The 18,534-nt window shown below is 35.3% G+C and overlaps 1 protein-coding gene across 1 annotated transcript in view; it reads left to right on the forward strand.

Annotated features, from left to right (window-relative positions):
- The window catches only part of RICTOR (RPTOR independent companion of MTOR, complex 2), a 67,232-nt gene that overhangs the window by 26,669 nt on the left and 22,029 nt on the right, over positions 1-18,534 (forward strand). The window contains exons 10-20 of the mRNA XM_009894671.1: positions 28-115; positions 1,108-1,198; positions 1,333-1,399; positions 1,514-1,594; positions 4,293-4,393; positions 6,594-6,756; positions 7,164-7,265; positions 9,664-9,710; positions 11,947-12,082; positions 12,659-12,858; positions 13,905-14,031. Of these exons, the coding sequence (XP_009892973.1) occupies positions 28-115; positions 1,108-1,198; positions 1,333-1,399; positions 1,514-1,594; positions 4,293-4,393; positions 6,594-6,756; positions 7,164-7,265; positions 9,664-9,710; positions 11,947-12,082; positions 12,659-12,858; positions 13,905-14,031 (1,203 nt within the window). The remainder of the gene's footprint in view (positions 1-27; positions 116-1,107; positions 1,199-1,332; positions 1,400-1,513; positions 1,595-4,292; positions 4,394-6,593; positions 6,757-7,163; positions 7,266-9,663; positions 9,711-11,946; positions 12,083-12,658; positions 12,859-13,904; positions 14,032-18,534) is intronic.

Raw genomic sequence — 18,534 nt, forward strand, 5'->3', positions numbered from 1 at the left:
TTCCTGCTGTGCTCTTTTTTCTTGTAGCGAGGTCTGCTTGAAGTTCTCTATGATATATTTCGTCTTCCTCTCCCTGTTATTGCAGAAGAATTTATTGAGGCACTTCTTAGCGTAGGTAAGTATTTAGAACCAGTTCACATAAGAATTCTGTCTGTTAAGCTCTCCTACAAATTTGAACCCTTCTCTGTCTCCTCTGTATTGTAAATTCCATCAATATTAGTTGTCTCATTACTGAATTCATTGGGTGCTCTGAAGTCCTGTTTAAAATTCTTTGTTAAGTATTGTAAGTTTGACAAAAGATCAGCAGTGGAGCATAACACAGCATTTACACAAAAGACGGTGTAAACACTACTACAAATTAGACTTCTTTGAACTGTTAGAAGCATTAGTAATGTAGAAGGGCTGGTGAATGTTACAGAAAATACTAAACAGAGTCTCTTGTATATATTGTGTGTCTGCTAGGTATCTCCACTGAACGGACTTTTACTTTTCCTAGGGCAAGTGTAAGCTTTTTCATGTCTTTATATTTAGTGGAGTTAATCTTTTACCTTTAGAATCACTCATTTGTTAAACCCAAGAGTATCCTCTGCTTTGTCTTACACTGCAAAAGTATGAGCCCAAAAGGAGCAAGTTTCAGCCTTTAACATTTCAGCAATTCTCTTCTCTGAACTCTGGTTATAAATGTTTTGTTACGCAGTTGATTATAAAAGTTTAATCCTTGTTCCGCATGTATAAGTAAATAATTCATTCTTTGTTGCAACCTTGCTACTATGCGACATATGGATGTACATTTTAAAATTTTGGTATTATATTTTCTGTTAAACAATATGTTTATGAATGGGAAATGTCATTATTTTGGTTGATACTTAGATACAGTCTTTGTCTTAGCTTTGAAATTACCCTTGCTTTATTCATGAGCGTGGATTAGATGGCTTGTTAGAGGTCCCTTCTGACAGTTTTCTGTAATCTGAAAACTGAAATAACATTTGTTGGCAAGAACTATTATTTACCTACTGACAACCATTAAAATAACACTATGAAATCCAGTGTTATAGTTATCATTGTCATATCTTTCATTGTTAACATTGGCATATTTTCTTGTTCTAGATCCAAGCAGGTTTCAAGATTGCTGGAGACTTTCTGATGGCTTTGTAGCTGCTGAAGCTAAAACTATATTACCCCATCGAGCCAGGTCAAGGTGGGCATTTAATGAACTTAGTCTAAACCCTTCTTTTTGTTTTGTGGTGCTGTTGACAAAATATTTGTTGTTTTCTTGCAGATACAATAAAAAATGAACTTTCTAAACTCTTTCCTTACTTTTTTGCTCCGTAGGCCTGATCTCATGGATAATTATTTGGCTTTAGTGCTTTCAGCTTTTATTACCAATGGACTTCTAGAGGTAAGTAATGACTTTAAGTTTGAATAGAAGCTTGCTATGTTTTTCCTATAAACATTAAAATAAATTTGGGTTTTTTTACATTGAATGTTGTAATAATTTTTTAACTTTTTGAAGGGTCTGGTTGAAGTGATCACAAGTAGTGATGACCATGTATCTGTTAGAGCAACTATCCTTTTAGGAGAACTTTTGCACATGGTGAGTAAAACTTTTTGCTGAGCACAAGTAGTATTAGTAAGTAGTTGTAAATAGGTATTTCCTACTATAGCTTTGAGTTTGTTTATGAACTTGAAACATCGACTTTTCATCAGAATAATGGGTTAATGTACATTACATCTTTTTGGAACTTCATGTGTTAGAACCAGTATGAATCAACAGGAATGTCATTTGGAAAGTATTGAAAGTGCTGGGGGTTCTGCTCCAAGGATAATCCTCAGCTCTCAAACTCTTACGAATACACTTTCATGCCTTGGTAGCCTGTTGTATTTTTAAGCTGGAGTCCTGCAAACTCACCCATCAGTTACTGTGTATGAGAAAGGACGATTGCTAATTTTTGCTTTTCTTGGCATGATGGTAGGGCAATGTTTTTAGCTTTCTGCCTTTCAGGCTAGGCAGATGAAACTTTTTTCATGTTCATCTTGATGTGGCTGTGGCCCTTGATACTACTCATTCAGGCAACTCCAACTTGGTGGAGTGGTCTTTCAGCACTGCTGTGGGTAGCCTCTGTTACAGAGGAGCTGAAGGGACCTTGCTTTGTTCCATGTCTCTCTACCTAACATATCTTTTACAGTAGGTTCTCTCTCTTAACCTAAACTATTTTAGTATAGAGATGATATTATTGTTTTCATATACACTCCAGTGCTACCTTTCAGCCCCCTGAGGAGCTGTTAGTCATATGTGAAGCGATTTACATTTCTTGAAAAACAATTATTTAATTTTTCACATCCTCTCTTGATGACAAGAACAGAGTATGCAGCAGAGCACTCGTTAATTAGTTTTCTTGTGGTTTTTATTGATCATTTTTCTGAATAAACTATAAGAGATGTTAAGATAGTGAAATACAATGTTGTCTTACAAAAATTTGTATATGAGTTGTCAGATGTACTCTACATCTTCAGACTGTCGACTCATGTCAGTGGTGCTTAATGCTCAAAAAACCAAGATCACCATGTTCAGATACAAGATTGATTATTACTACAGTGATTTGCAATATCTTAGCTCATCAGCATGAGTCACAACCACAACAAATCTGTTTTTTAGCCTCTTCAGTGATTTTTCTTTAAATAATTATGGGAATGTCTTGTGTATTCAGTCAGCCATGTAGTTTAAAAGAGGTATCTGTAATAACATAGACTATTTTTCTGGTTTCCAAAATACTTTTGAATGGGAGTGACTGTTACTGACATTTGAATGTGCTGCAAAGCATAGGTATTTTTTTGTTTTCTGAAGAGATGATTCATTAGTCAGAGATGACTGTTTATCAAAATAATGAACAGATATTTGTATTTTTATTTAGTTTTAAGAGATTGAAGTAATTTCTTTGTTTTCCTTGTTCTTTAGTTGCCAAAGATATTTGCAGAACTACCTATGTGTACCAAAATAAAAGCATTTAAATGTCTAGGAACTTAGGAAGTTATGTTAATTATTCAGATATTTCTTTGTGCAGAAATTTTTTAATAAAAATCATCAAATTGTATTTCTGATTTTAGAATTTTTTTAGTACTTTTATACACGATATAAGTATATCTGATGCATTGCATGTTTTTGCATTCTACCAAAAAGCCACCAATGCAAGCAATACAGATTAGAAAGCTCTAAATCTAAAGTAGTCTTGCTACTTCCAATTGTGTTTCAGATTGATTAGTTAGATCAAATACTTGAAATGGCATGTGTAATTATGCTCTGACAGTGTAGAATCATAGAATCATTTAGGTTGGAAAAGACCTTTAAGGTCATGGAGTCCAACCATAAATCTAACACTGCCAAAACCACCACTAAACTACGTCCCTAAGCACCTACCAGTCTTTTAAATACCTCCAGGGATGGTGACTCTACCACTTCCCTGGGCAGCCTGGTCCAGTGCTTGACAACCCTTTCTGTGAAGAAATTTTTCCTAGTATCCAATATAAATGTCCCCTGGTGTAACTGTTTCCTCTTGTCCTACCGCTTGTTACTTGGGAGAAGAGACTGACACCCACCTCCCTACAGCCTCCTTTCAGTAGAGAGCAATAAGGTCTCCCCTCAGCCTTCTTTTCTCCAGGCTAAACAATCCCAGTTCCCTCAGCCACTCCTCATAAGACTTGTGCTCCAGACCCCTCACCAGCTTTGTTGCCCTTCTCTGGACACACTCCAGCACCTCCATTTCTTTCTTGTAGTGAGGGGCTCAAAACTGAACACAGGATTCGAGGTGGGGCCTCACCAGTGCTGAGTACAGGGGGTCAATCACTTCCCAGTCCTGCTCACCACCCTATTCCTGATACAGGCCAGGATGCTGTTGGCCTTCTTGGCCACCTGGGCACACTGCTGGCTCTTATTCAGCTGGCTGTTGACCGACACCCCCAGGTCCTTTTCCACCAGGCAGCTTTCCAGCCATTCTTCCCCAGGCCTGTAGGGCTGCATGGGGCTGTTGTGACCCAAGGGTAGGACCTGGCACTTGGCCTCCTGGAACCTCATGCCACTGGCCTCAGCTCAGTGATCCAGCCTGTCCAGATCCCTCTGCAGAGCCAGGTCGACACTCCTGCCTGACTTGCAGTTGTCAAAAGGTAGTTTTATTGTCATGTTTTTGTGAGAGTCTTGTGAAAAGTGGTAGGTTCTTCACGTGTTGATCCTAAAGAGATGACTGGAAATGTTGTAACAACTTATTCTAACTTGTCTTTTGGGTTGGTTTTTTTTTTAGGCTAACACAATTCTTCCGCATTCTCACAGCCATCACCTGCACTGCTTACCTACGCTAATGAATATGGCAGCATCTTTTGACATCATGAAAGAAAAAAGACTGTAAGAATTCTAAGTTGCACTTAAAAGCAAAAATATTTACATCTTCTTTTCCCCCTACAGTTGAGTGAAATGCAATGTTGCAAGTTTTGTGGTGGCTGAAACAACTGCTGTCTTTACTTAAAAGCAAACACACGCATGCGTATAGAAATACTCTGCCACACTTACTAGGGAAATAGTTTCCAGTGTGTTTACGGTAACAATTTAGAAATTTGGGAAGAAAGTTTTGATAGTAGATTTAAGAACACTTTTGCATAGATTGCAAAATTTTTACACAGAATTTTTCTTAAGTGAACTCTAAGGCACTGTTTGACCAAGCAACGTCTGAGATGTGTTCTGTGTATTTGACCTCTCCATTGTTTCATACTTCTTTTTTGAGATTTTGACACAATGAAGCTTTTAAAACTAAAAAAGCTGGTACCTTTTTTTTTCTTCTGTTGTTGTTTATCTATAGCTAACTAAATTGTAGTAGACCGAATTGGTGAGTTGTCATTAGTGTGAGCAAGATCAAAAAATGTAATACTGTCATGGAACTGTTTTTTTGTCGGTTTGTTTTTTTAAACCTTTTTTTCTTCATAAGAAAGTGGTGATTGTAATGATAGAAATTATGTTAAAATTTTTTGGTGCTTTAATTCAAAGTTTGTACTGGTAACTTCTTCAGTTCCTTTCAGTTCCATTTAAATATAAGAATGTATGAACAGACATTTTAACATTAGTGCAGCATTCTGTAGTGGCATGTAGTTAAGCAGCATTAGAGAACTGTTTGGCAGTCATCGTGCCAATCAAATGGGGTATATTTAGGCATCTGACTCAAAAAAATGTTTATAGAAGCTTTTTATTCCTCTTTGAACCAGAAATACTTGAATTTTGAGATTTTAAAAGCTTACGGTCTTTTTATTTCATTTTAGAACTTCTCTGTACATCCACTAATCTTGCAATTTACCATCTCCTGGGTACTTCACACAGTTTAAACTTCCTGATGAAAAGTCAAATAATTTGATGGATTCACATCTTTAAAATGTGTTTCTGTAACTCAGTGTTTTTACTTGCATTTCTTTGTAGAAGACCATTTAGACCATTCAAATTGTATTGGATTTTTTCTAATAGTGAATTATGGGAAATGTTTTGAAGGTTGTCAGTAGAATGTCAGTAGAATATTTTGATATCTGAAAACACAGTTGTTTTATCTGAAACTCCATCACAGAATATTTCACTTGGTCAAAGATGTGGGATGAGAGGAAGGATGATGAGCAGAAGGAATACGTTTGTAGATTACCTGCAGGTTTTTTTGCTTTTTGGCATTTGTAGATGTACCTGATAGAATAATAGGAATTCCTGGTTTTGGAAGAAAATGATTTTGTAGAAGTGGTATTTTTTTATTTGGGGATCTTGGATTTGGCCAACACTGTGTATTGTTTCATACTCTGAAATACTGTAAGCCCTGTCACGGGTTAAATGTACAAAATTTGCATAAGTGATCAAAGGCATGTGTTTGAAGATAATATAAAATAAAAACACTCTTCTACCCTATGAGATTATTTTTTTTTGTGGGGAAGAAAGGCAGACTTACCTCCTCATTTCTAGACTTCCTTATTTTATTTGATTAGCAGGTGTGTTGTTTTTTTTTTTCTGCTACCACTATTTTGTAATCAACTGTTTCTGCCCTTGTCAGCTGTCATTTCTATTACTTCCTATCTTTTCCTAGAAAACTTACAGGCTGTTTCTGGACTGTTTAGATATAAAGAGCAGGAAACATACTACTGATATCCTGCCACCCTCTGGGGAAAAAAAATAATTACAAGAAACACTTTTAGTCAAAATTGAAGCTAGACCCCTCAACTCTCAACTTCACTGCAGGACATTGAGCTACTGTGACATCTTGCAACACTTTATCAACTTTAAACTTTACAGTATCTTCTGTAGACTGTGATAGACACCACTGATTGCAAAGTAGAAGAAAAGGTGTCAATAATTCATTCGTCAGTACTAGAAATTCTGAAAGATAATTTGCTGTATAATTTCAGTACAAGACTGAGGCCTATGGATATATGAAAACCTGTATCAAAAGTTATTTTCTTTTTATTTGCTTTGGAATTATTGGTCAATTCTTTTTTTGAGCTATGCTTGTTTACTCAAGATACAGCAGTGGCACTCTTTAGTTGGGTAACAGTTGCCAAATACTGGTTATATTTTTTTCTATTAGACGAGCAAGTGCTGCACTCAACTGCTTAAAACGTTTTCACGAGATGAAGAAAAGAGGACCTAAACCTTATAGCCTCCATTTAGATCATATTATTCAGAAAGCAATCTCAACACACCAAAAAAGGAATCAGTACCGTGTGCAGAAAGACATCTTTATTTTAAAGGTATTACCATTATTGAAGTTTCAAAACTGAATTTGTCTTCGTATTTTGGAGACTTAGAACCTGCCCCCCAGGCTTCACTCTCATCTAATTCGTAGTCATTTGTATTATTTCTTTGTAGTATTTTTTATAAATTTGTCTTGTAGGTACTTGTGGATACTATCTTGCATTTCTAGAAATTGAGTAGTGAAATTACAATAATTTTTAATGCATTTTAGGACCAACTGTGGTCTCTTACTAGTACATTCTTAATGCAGTACTATAACCATGCAGTTTACTTTCAAATGCAAATTCCTGTGGAGCATAGCCCTTTTAATGTTTGTTACATGAACAGTAAGCATATTTTGTGACAAGACTGAAAGCGAATGATGCCAGGAAACATGTTGTAGTTTTTCATGTCTGTATTCCAGGATACAGAAGAAGCACTTGTAATGAATCTTCGAGACAGCCAAGTTCTCAATCATAAGGAGAACCTTGACTGGAATTGGAATCTAATAGGGACCATACTGAAGGTGAGTTTAAAAAGGGCATGATATTATTTTTATGAAATGGGGGGAAAAAAGTCTATTTCACATGTGAAGTTTGACCTTCGAATATTAATTCCACAGTACATCCCATAATCAGTTTTATTTCAGAAAATTAGGATCTCATGGGTTTAATTGGTGCTGATATAGTGTCTTTGTATAGAACCCTTAAACTTTATGCAAAAGTACACTACAGTTAAATTCACAAATTTCTTAACGAGCATGTATTAAATTTTATGTAACTTTGTATAGAAGGAGACTTTACGGAATTAGCTGTAATGACTTTAAAGCTGCTAATACTTTAGACTCCAATCCAAACTACATAGGGATACTGCATTCAGTTTCATAGCAGATTTTTTTTTTAATATAACCTGAGCTGAAAGTTGAGGCTGGTGGTGGGTTACAGATCAAACTTCAGATGCTTAGACTGAGCCATATACTAAGGCTTCACTAGTATGCAATCTCATTGTATGTTTTGAACTAATACAAATTACAAAATTACTCCCGTAGCATCAAATTCATTATAAAATTAATTTATTTATACAAAATAACAGAAATATCTCTGACAGGGAGGCCATTATCTTAAATATTTTTAATGCACAGCTTTTAAGAGACTGTCTCATTTTTTAAGCAGAAAACTTTGAGTAAGAAAAGTTTGAGTACTCGGTGTAGTCTTTGAACCAAAATAGCTCCTTTCATTCTGTGTATCGAAGCCATCCTTCTCTTGTTACCCCCAAGTAACATTTTCTGTCTTCTCTTCTGTGTTGTTATAAAGATGGTGAAAGTGCAAAAAAGGATAATCAAGCAGAATCAAGATTATATTAAAAATAAAAAAAGCCAAACTAAATATTTCTACATTTTTTCAGGGACTGATAAACTTGAGAGAGTAAGAATCTGTTTGGCATAAAGACCTGAATATATCTGACAGTAGCTTTGCTTCATTAAATTTCATTTTTTACAAGGTTTTACTGCAATTACTAGATTTGCTGGATTGCTACATATATTTGATTATTAATCATAGATATTTTTACCTTTGATTTGGTATTAAAGATATTAACAAGAAACTGTTTTTTGGAATCTTGCTGTTAATTAGTCTGTGTAGTACTTTGACAATGGAAGTTTTATGTAGTTGACCACTAAGGTGGTGGGGTTTTTAGTTGAAGTTTAGGTCAAACTATCACTTTCCCTGCTATCTCAAACCTCCCCATCAGTATATTTGCTAATGTCCTGTCAAACAGTTGCTAATGTCTCAAAATCAGGGACTTCTGTCTTTCAGAATGAGAAGTTTGTATGTTTTCTCGTTTATTCTAACCACTTCCGTTCCTGTTAAACTGCATGACACAACATAAACTAAAATAATGTTATCAGAGTGGTCCATCTTTAGTTATCGACTGAGCAGGATCCAGATTCCAGTGTTTGGACTTTGCTGTCTCCGAGGGCTACTCACCTCCCTCATGTCTCACAGCCTTAACTGCTGTGGAGCATCACCTTTCTAACCACCTCACTACTTGCATCTCATGTGGTCCTGTACTGCCTTTTTTGCTTGCTTTCTAAGCTGCTAAAATAGCATTGGTCTGGATGGAGGGATTACAACTTTGTTGTTGATAGAGCTTCGTACTTTCTCTGGCACTGTTACTAGGGTGTAGTCAGTTTTACTGATCTTTAACTAGGGCAGTATATGTCTTAATGCTAGTATACCAATGGGAAATGTAGAACTGTATTGCTTAGGTAGGAAAGAAAAATGTTTTATGCCCTTTTTTCTATCCCTTCCAAGAAGCTACTTACTAGTAGCAGCAAAAATAAATCCAAAACCATAGAGACAACAGATGGCTATAAAACCCGGAAAATTTAATAGGAAGAAAGGGTAGGTCCAGAAGAGATTATTATGACTTCATGTGATCCGTCTTAAATGTCTGAGTATCAACAAAGGAGTTCAAGTACCATTTTGATAACCAGCATTTAAGTGGAATGATTATTTTTAAAACAAACCTGATTAATAGTGAAAACAATGATAAGAATTATTTCCCTAATATGCATATTGATTTTTTTTCTGTTACTTGCAGATAAGAAACTGAGCAAAATTGTTTTATTTTTCATTACCTTTTCATAGTTTGCTATTTTCATTAGAATTGTGGCCTTGTGTACATAACATGCGACCAAATTCCCCTTCCTTGCTCAAAAAAATGTTCAATTTTTTTTTTTCTAGAGAAGTGTAGGCTTTTCAATGAAATAAGGGGTTTTTTTTATAGGTAACTTCAGATGCAATAAAAATTAAACTTCTAATTATTAGGTAAATATAACTATAATAGAAATATGTAAATTTTAGTGACTGATCAAGAACTGATGTACAAGTTTCATATAATGCTATATTTGCTGTTTTTTCTAGTGGCCAAACGTAAACCTAAGGAACTATAAAGATGAACAGTTGCACAGGTATGTAAATTACATAGACTTCCTTTGAAGAAAGAACTATGGAAAAAATGGGTTTTAATATTGCAATAAACTATTCCTTGGATATGTCACATCTCTAAAACTTCATCTATAGATAAGCAACAAAAATTAAAATTTACATAATTAGGTTGCAATATTTGCTTTAAATAAACGGGTCTTTAAGATTTAGTGGTTTATTTTTTTATGCACATATACTTAATATATTTATTCCCTTAAACACTGATGTATGAAGTAAATATCAAAGAGGTAATACTTTAAAGTTTAAAATGAAATAGGGTGTTTGCAAAGTTGACTCTTTTTAATGTCATCACTTGACAAATTTTGACAGAATAGGTCTACAGTTGTACAGTTATATAGTTAAAGCTTTCATCAAAAAACAGGAGGAAGTTATTTCTAGTTGCTATTAATGGCAAGGGAAGCATGTGTGATTTGAAAAAAAAAAAAAAAAAATCCAACCCCAAAAAACCCAACAAAAAACCAGTACAGCTCTGGTTCCTTTCATGTAGTTTCATTACTTCTGTGCATGTATGGTAATAGCGATATTAGTTAGTTCTTGGATGTCCCTTTCAACGTGCATTTCAGAAATTGATTTGATTAAATTATTTTGAAGAGTAGTTCTGTATTTGTACTCCTGGTAAGCTACTTCTATATGAATTTGAAGAAAAACCTAAATCTAAAACATATGCTGAAAGGCTCACTCTGCTCCGTTTTAAGTTTTCACTGAGGAGTAATAAGGCTACTTTTATATAGTTTTCCCAGCATAAGTGGTAGTCCAATTGTAATCGTAGACGTAACTTAATTTTGCATTTGTATTTTTTCAGGTTTTTTTCTTCCCTAAACACTAATTGCCAGTCTGTACTTTGTGGTAAAGGATTGTTCCAAATCTGGTGGTTTATAATGTTGTTTCTCTAAAGCCATGTCTGCAGTTCCAGCTGTGACACCCACACCCACCCCTCTACTTACCTACCTGGGATAATGTTCCTGTTTCCTGGTTTTGTGCTGCTCTCCAGCATTGTTCAGTGCCTAAATAAATTCAAATAATTCCAAATAAATTGGAATAATCTAGGATTGAGTTAGTGTAAAACTTCTACAGTTCGTTAATCCTTTCTGCAGGATTTTAGATTAGATGCTTTAATGGCTTTAAAATGCTGTTGCTCTTGTTTGATTATGACCAGTGAAGTCCCAAATCTCTCTAGTTTCACTGGTTATCATGAAAAATTTTCAGCTGCTTCAGTTTTGAAGAGTAAAGTGAATTATTTATTCATCCTTCCATAAGTTGATTTTTTTTTTTTTACTGTTAGTGTTCTTGTGATGCTCTTAGGGCTGTTAAAGTGAAACTCCAGGTATTTTTTATACAGATTCCTTCACTTCATAGAGATACAGTTAATACAACGTGTGTAGACACATATACATGTATATAGGCATATATACACACTTAAGCATACACGTATATACACACATATAAATGTGTGTGTTAATATATAATATATTTATTGCTAATAACACAGAATAAAATACATTTAATTTGCCAAAATCTAAAGAAACCCTCAGATTTCTGTTATAATTGGTCCTGTGTTTGGAGTTGAGGATAGGTGGCTTGCTCTCACTTTTTTAACTAAAGGCACAGTGCTTTAAGTTTTCTTAATGCTTGACATATCTACCTTCAAACAGAACATTCTGTGTTATTTTAAAGCACAAATATGTGTTTATTTTTTTGATGAAGAACTGGTGAGGGGAAGTTCTTTGAAGATTTATTCCTGCAATGCAAACCTCAAGTTATATTGCTCACCATGATTTCAAAAAGTCTGAGTGAGAGTCTGCATTTGCAGTCACTGTGTTATGCTTCAGAAATGTTTAAGTGAGGTGAATGAAAATACTGTTTCTGCATAAATACATCCTTCTCCTGGCAGAACACAAAAATGTATTTTTCATGGTAGCGTTTACTATTATAGCTGAAGAAAACTTATGTCACAGATTCTTTTTTAGCTCTTTGTAAGCCTAGATAGTATAGTGTTTGAAACTCAACACAGGATTGATCATAAGCATGAGAATGAGAAGGAAGCTATGGCTTTTAAGAGCATAGAGATTTAATAACTCCTGAAAATTTATTGCCATTAAGCTAATTTAATTATAACAAATTTTCTACCAGCATCATTTTGTACTGTGAGACTGTCCTTGTCATACTGATGAATAGCAAAGTCTTTTTTACTTTCCATAGGTTTGTACGGAGATTGCTATATTTTTACAAGCCTAGCAGTAAACTATATGCCAACCTGGATCTGGACTATGCCAAGGCTAAGCAGCTCACTGTGGTGGGTTGTCAATTTACTGAATTTCTTCTTGAGTCAGAAGAGGTGAGAAATTTTCAGCTACAAGTCTGGAGGTAGAATCAGTAATGATTCTATGTGCCCCTTAGAAGAAAAAGCTTAATTTTTGTAAAAACTCTTGTAGACTTTGGGAGTTAAATATAAAATGATCAGTGTAATTAATAAATATAACTTAAAATCTTGACTTGTCTGAATGAGACGCTGAGGAGGACGACTGTGTTTAAGTAGACTTTTTATTAAATACAGCTTTATTAAATGCAACATAGGGTTTGGAGGTTTTCTAATTTCTGCTATGTGTATCCTTCCTTTCTCTACCTCCTTTCTTCTTGCATGCTAAAGACTTTTATGCCTCAGGCCAGAGGAAAATGTCATTGAACAATCCTTTTCCTGGAAAGAATAGAATTGGTCCGAAGATGTCTCCAAGCAAACTTTTATTTGCCTTGAACCTTTTTCTTTAGTCTGAGTTGTGTTTGCCAGCTAGCATTTCTATTTTATATTTGTATTATGTTTGTACATTTTAAGAAATTTAAAATGATGGATTTTAGTAAATAAGAGAGACCCAGTCCTGTTACTAGTAAGTGGTATTACTCTTTGTTTTGTTAGGATGGACAAGGTTACCTGGAGGAATTGGTTAAAGATATTGTACATTGGCTCAACTCTTCATCAGGAATGAAACCTGAACGTAGTCTTCAAAATAATGGGTTACTAAACACCCTCAGCCAGCACTACTTTCTGTTTTTTGGTACTCTCTCTTGCCACCCTCATGGAGTGAAAATGCTTGAAAAATGTAATGTGTTTCAGTGGTGAGTGTTTTTATTCTGTTTGAATTGTGCTTACAGGTATAATAGTTATGAAAGTAAATTGTGCATGAGGACTGATGTCTGTAAAGCTGAAAACTTTAAAGTTCTTTTGAATTTACTTCCAAGTAAAGATCCCCAGTTGTGGGGGCTTTCTGTGTTTTTTTTGTAAGAAGGGGTCTTTTAGTTTGTCATTACTGAACCGATATGGGTGATTGTGTCACCAAATAGCGTACTTTTTCCTGTCCACACCTGTCTAACAGAAATCAGTATCAGGAAGGGTGATACTGTACTGAAGAGACAGGAGGGGGAAAAGGGGAAAAAAAGAAAACCAAACCAAAAGAAAAATAAACCCCAAACTAAACAAAACAAACACACAAACCACCAAAACCTGGCAGGTATCATACTGTTTATGAAATGTGATGATGTATGTTGCACCTAAACTTCAGTCCAGTATATTTGAGTGAAGCTGTGAAGTTCAGACTTTTGTTCAGGTACAAATAAACTTACCTTCCTTTGGGAGTCAATTGGCTAGTGGCTAATACCAGTTTATTTTAACTGTAGTAAACTTTAAGTGAAAATTCAGGCATTTTTATGTAGTCTTTTTTTAATTGTTGTTTTCATTGATTATTAGAATACAAGTTCTTTACTGGCTTCAGAAAACTTGGTTTACAATAAAATCTAGACAGTTAATAGGACTAACCTTGTGGCAAGCTTTATACACAATGTTTTTATTCACAGAGCTTCATGAAGATTAATTTATGTAATCATAATCACTAATTAAAGTATGCTGACAAAATTTTTAGAGGAATTATAAAAATTGTTGGTTTAGAATTTTTCCCCTTGCAGTTCAGTGCATTATTTGGTCCCCATTTGACTCTAACAGCTCTAACAGTTTAAAGTTACTCCATTTCATATGAGGACTTTGTTTTCTGCATTTATAGAAATGAAAGTCTAATTCAAAGTACTTAAGTTATCGATCAAATAAATAAATGGGTTGAGTGTGTTCAAATAATAATTTTTATTTTCTTCTCCCTGCCTTTATCCTCCAGTCTTCTTAATCTTTGTTCTTTGAAGAATCAGGATCATTTGTTAAAATTGACTGTTTCTAGTTTGGATTACAGCAGAGATGGGTTAGCAAGAGTCATCCTTTCTAAAATCCTGACAGCGGCTACTGATGTAAGTTTGATTCAGCTTATGTTCCATTGTTCCTTGACACTAAACATTTATTTTGTTATTCAAGGTGTATGACTTCATTTTTATCAGGGAAATGAAACTCCTACTCACATAGCTTTTGAATTTGCTGTTAACTTCATACTGTATATTATATTTGTGCTCAAGAAATTAAGTCATTCGGATAGAGGTTTCTCACACATATGAAGCTGGTTAAAGTCTTAAAAATGCATAAACCAAGTGCAATGTTTTTGTCTAGGTCAGTGGACCTCCTAAATCAATCAGTGTTTTCACAAACAGAAATGTGTTTTTCCAGCAGTAATAAAAAGGTTAGCCTTCTAGTGGTAGATATTATATTGAGATATTATATTGATAATGATTGAAGTTACTGCGGTGGAACTGAGTAGAAGCTATAGCTCCTGGAAAGAGGGGTTGGTTTAAGAATAGACATTTGGATTTGTACTTCTGAATCAAAGAAGGTGAGTAGAAATAAAACACAGACTTACGTAGAGTTGGGAGAGGAAACACTTGAACTTACAGGAAAAGAGAAATCAGTCAGGTGTAACATTGTAGACAAGCAAGCAGTGATGCCAGGGAAATGACAGTAAGTTGAAATCTATCTAGGAAAGAACTTTTCATTACATCAGGGAGAGCTATTCCTTTGTCTCCTGGACAAGGTGGAATATGTTCTAGAGTGGATACAAGAGGGAATAAGGTAAATGCTAGCTTTAAATGTCTTACTGTATTTTGGAAGAGGAGAGGGAAAGAAGGAAATCGAGGATATTTCTCTGAGACTGTCAAAGATGTCATGATTCTTATGGGTGGAGTCTGAAAGTAATGAAGATAGCTAGAGTTGAAGGAATGACTGATTGAAAGAAGAGGGTGAAAATCTCTACTGAATAATCATTAAGCAATCTTTCAGTGAAGTGATGACTTTGATATTTTTTTCCAGAGTTGTTTTATGCCTAGTCTGAGCAAGAAAACAAAAATTAATGTTGTGAGGACACATGCCAGTGTCTTTATCAGACTTCTAACCTCCTGATAGATGACTGTCAGTTAGGAGCAGTTTAGACTGTGGAACTTCATTTAGCTGTTTCTGTTGAGATTTTGTGTCGGTGGATACTGCCTCCTCAACCACCTCCTAGCTATTTTTACCTCATAAAAATGGGCCATACGTGGGGAAAGAGCACTCCAGCATTTCAGATTCTTCCAAATGCAGCTAGTTAACAATTACAAAAAAGTCCAGGCATGCTGTCACAATCTCATCAGCAAATAATTACACTAATAATTTAAGGCATTTTATTATGAATTAGTATTTATGGTTTAGAGTTTGTTAAAGATTTCTTGATTCTGATACTAAAAGTATGAAGACTTAAAATCATCTGTTTTGAGAGAGATACTTCCAAATATTCAACTCTGATACAGGTACCACTAGCTGTAAAGAGCCTGGCTTAAAGTGAAGTGCAGAGACTGTATGAACATACTGTCTCAAGCATATAGAATGCCAGAAAGCTGTTGAGAACTACTGCTGCTCTTAGTGATGATAACTGAAAAGACAATTTCCACCTATTCAGCTTAATGAACAATAGGTAGTAAACACTTGTATTTCGGACATGAATAGGGTAGGCGTCACTTTCTGGTACTATAGAAATTAAGAAAGCTTGTCGAGCCCCCAGTTTTATCCATTTCAGTTCTGGTCTGTTTGGGATTGTGTAAAGGAGTAGAGACCATGATGTGATCGCTGGCATTACCTTGACTGTTTAGTGCCAGGCCTTGACAGATGTCAAAGTAGAACTCTTTGGAGAAAGTTAAGGGGCGTTCTGTAGGCTCAGAAACTTAAGAACACCAATTTTGGAGCTGAAACTTAAATAATTAGTTCTAAAGTTTGGGATCGTTTTTGCCACCTTTTCACATCCGTGATGTTTTACGGTCTCAGCCTATGTTAGTAGCCTATGGCTACTGAGTTCTGGTGCTTTCATTTTCCAGTGTCACATTGGTATGTGGATCTAGCAACATTTTCTAGGGAAACAGCAGCTATTAAGTAACTGTCTATTTTTGGCAGTGTCCCAAAATGTAAAAGAATAGAAATTATTCAGATATCTCTTCCCAACTGCCAAGCACTGGCTTACTCTATAAGTAAAAGTGTAACCTTTCTCATATGTGCACAGTATGGGTCAATAGTACTTAATATCAGTTAGGTCTGCATTCAGATATAACAGGTCTCTTAACCGTAGTGATCTCCAGGCAATTTCATAGCTGAGATGTTGTGACTTAAATTCTACTATTTAGAGTTCCTTGTTGCACTGGATTAGACTGTACCATGATTTTTCTATGCTGCGATACTGTGAGCATCCCTTCAATATTTTCTTCTTTTAAAAAACAAACAAATCTATGATAACACATTTAAGAAAGATTAAAAAATTAAATCTTGTTTGTTCATCACAAGTGTAAATGAATCTTTTACTATCAAGATACTAAAAAAGGAGGAAGACATACTGTTTGAACCTCTTAAATAGAGCCTGACTTCCTTTGTGTAACATACTGAACACTGAGGGATGGATAAAACTATTTCAGGGTGTTCTGTTTCCTGAATTAGTTGACCTGCTTGGAATTCTTGGAATTCATGGAGATATATTTTGTATATTTCATCTAAAAGAAGAAAATCGAGAATAGAATGGACTGTCTCAGCAAGCAGAAACGGGTCTATGTTTGTCTCAACCACAGATAATGTCGTACTGGGATAAAATTTATTTGCGTACTTAAGAAATTATTTTCCTGTTTTACCATGTGCCTAACCCCATAAGTTCTTATGGTGGAAACGGAACTGACAGGATTTTGAAGAGAAAATTTCATTGAGTACTACTTGACAAAAATGCAAAATGTTGACCTGTCGAAGAACCCTTTGGCAGTGCTTGGTGTATACAATATTGCCAGTATGATCTCTTGGAGAAAATGTTTGTCTTCATATTTCTGGTGTTTATGCTCCCAAGGGAAGTTCAAAGTGTAAAATGCTAATCCAAAGGATAGAACCTTTTGATTATTCTGGTATTATCTGTATCCTTACTGGTGTAGGTAGTATTTTTGAAAAACTGCAATGGGTAAAACTGTAAGTCTCTTCCAGAAATTAAAGTATTCATGCAAGGTGGAAATAGTTCTCAATTCTGAGAAGATAAGGCAACTTGAAAGAATATGGAAATACTGAACTGACAGGTATTTGCATGGGCAGGTCTACTGACTGAGGAGTAATTTGAAAGTACTTGTGTTTAGATGTTAGGGGAAGGTATCTGCTATTTTCTGGATTTTACAATCTGAAATTCTGAAATAGCAGCATTGTCAACAGCAAAAGAAAACTTACTCCTATGTATTTAGCAAGCATGATAGGAAAAAATTGAAACTTTGCATAGTCTCTCATTGCTCTGTCCCATAAGGAGAATATATTTTTAAATATTACCAGAACTGACATTCTGTCACCTTGGACAAGTGAATCCTGAGATTAAAAATGAACATGCAGTTCAATTCAAATAAGGCACTTAAAAGCCCTTCTACCTTCCCTTTTCAAGGACTTCTGATGAGTCCCTTGTAGGTTGAGTGGAGCCTGTATAGTAAGCCTCTGGAAGGGTTTGTATTAATTCATAATCCAGAAAACAAATTGTGATTTTTTTTTTGATTGTATATGCTGCCTCCGGCTACTAATTCTGTTTAAAAGCAATAAAAATGTATAGGACTAGACATACTTTCTGAAAAGCTGCGTTTTGTAAGGTAGAAAGACCATCTCCAGTAAGGCTTGTTCCCTTTAGAAACTGTAATTCCCTGAGACATTTGTTAATGAAATACCTTATCTGTTTATTTCAAAAGCTGAAGGTGTTCTTTTTCTTGGGTTAACTGAGGTTATCGCCTCATACTGCTTTTTACAGCTACCGAGGGCTGTGAAGCAGGTTTGTTTGCCATTTGCTCTAGTGAGTGTCTCTGAACAAGGAAAAGTAAACCCAGCTTAGCGTTAGAAGGGGAGAGTAGCATTTTGGTGTCACTGTAAACAACAAAAACATTTACAGAGCAGTATCCTTGCAGATCAGTGAAGCAGAAGCACATCTTAACCTGCTTCTGGGTGTGCTTTGGTCATTCATGCTAAAGCAAATCAATACTGCCCCAGCTGCCTTTCTGCCAGTTCATGGCAGAAACAGAGTAGCCAGTGTGTCCTCAAGTGTTGCAGTTCACGACCTAAAATTTTACTTTATAGGTGGCTAAGGGATAGACTTACCCTCCATCTACCGGCTTCTATGCTGAGCCATATGTAATCAGCACAGCATAGTGACTTCTGACTTGCTGCTTCACTTCTAAGGGTCTCAAAGCCCTTTAATAGTAAAAGTAAGACTCTTCTGACAGATTTGGTACAGGGCTGCACCTGTGTTTTTCATCTAGTTTGTGCCTGAAGGGAAGACGGGAACATCTGTTTCCTCAGATATCCTCTGCACTGATTTTCTTAACAGTTCTCACCAAAAGTAAAAACAT

This window comes from Charadrius vociferus, unplaced genomic scaffold, assembly GCF_000708025.1.
Source record: "Charadrius vociferus isolate BGI_N301 unplaced genomic scaffold, ASM70802v2 scaffold450, whole genome shotgun sequence".
NCBI lineage: Eukaryota > Metazoa > Chordata > Aves > Charadriiformes > Charadriidae > Charadrius > Charadrius vociferus.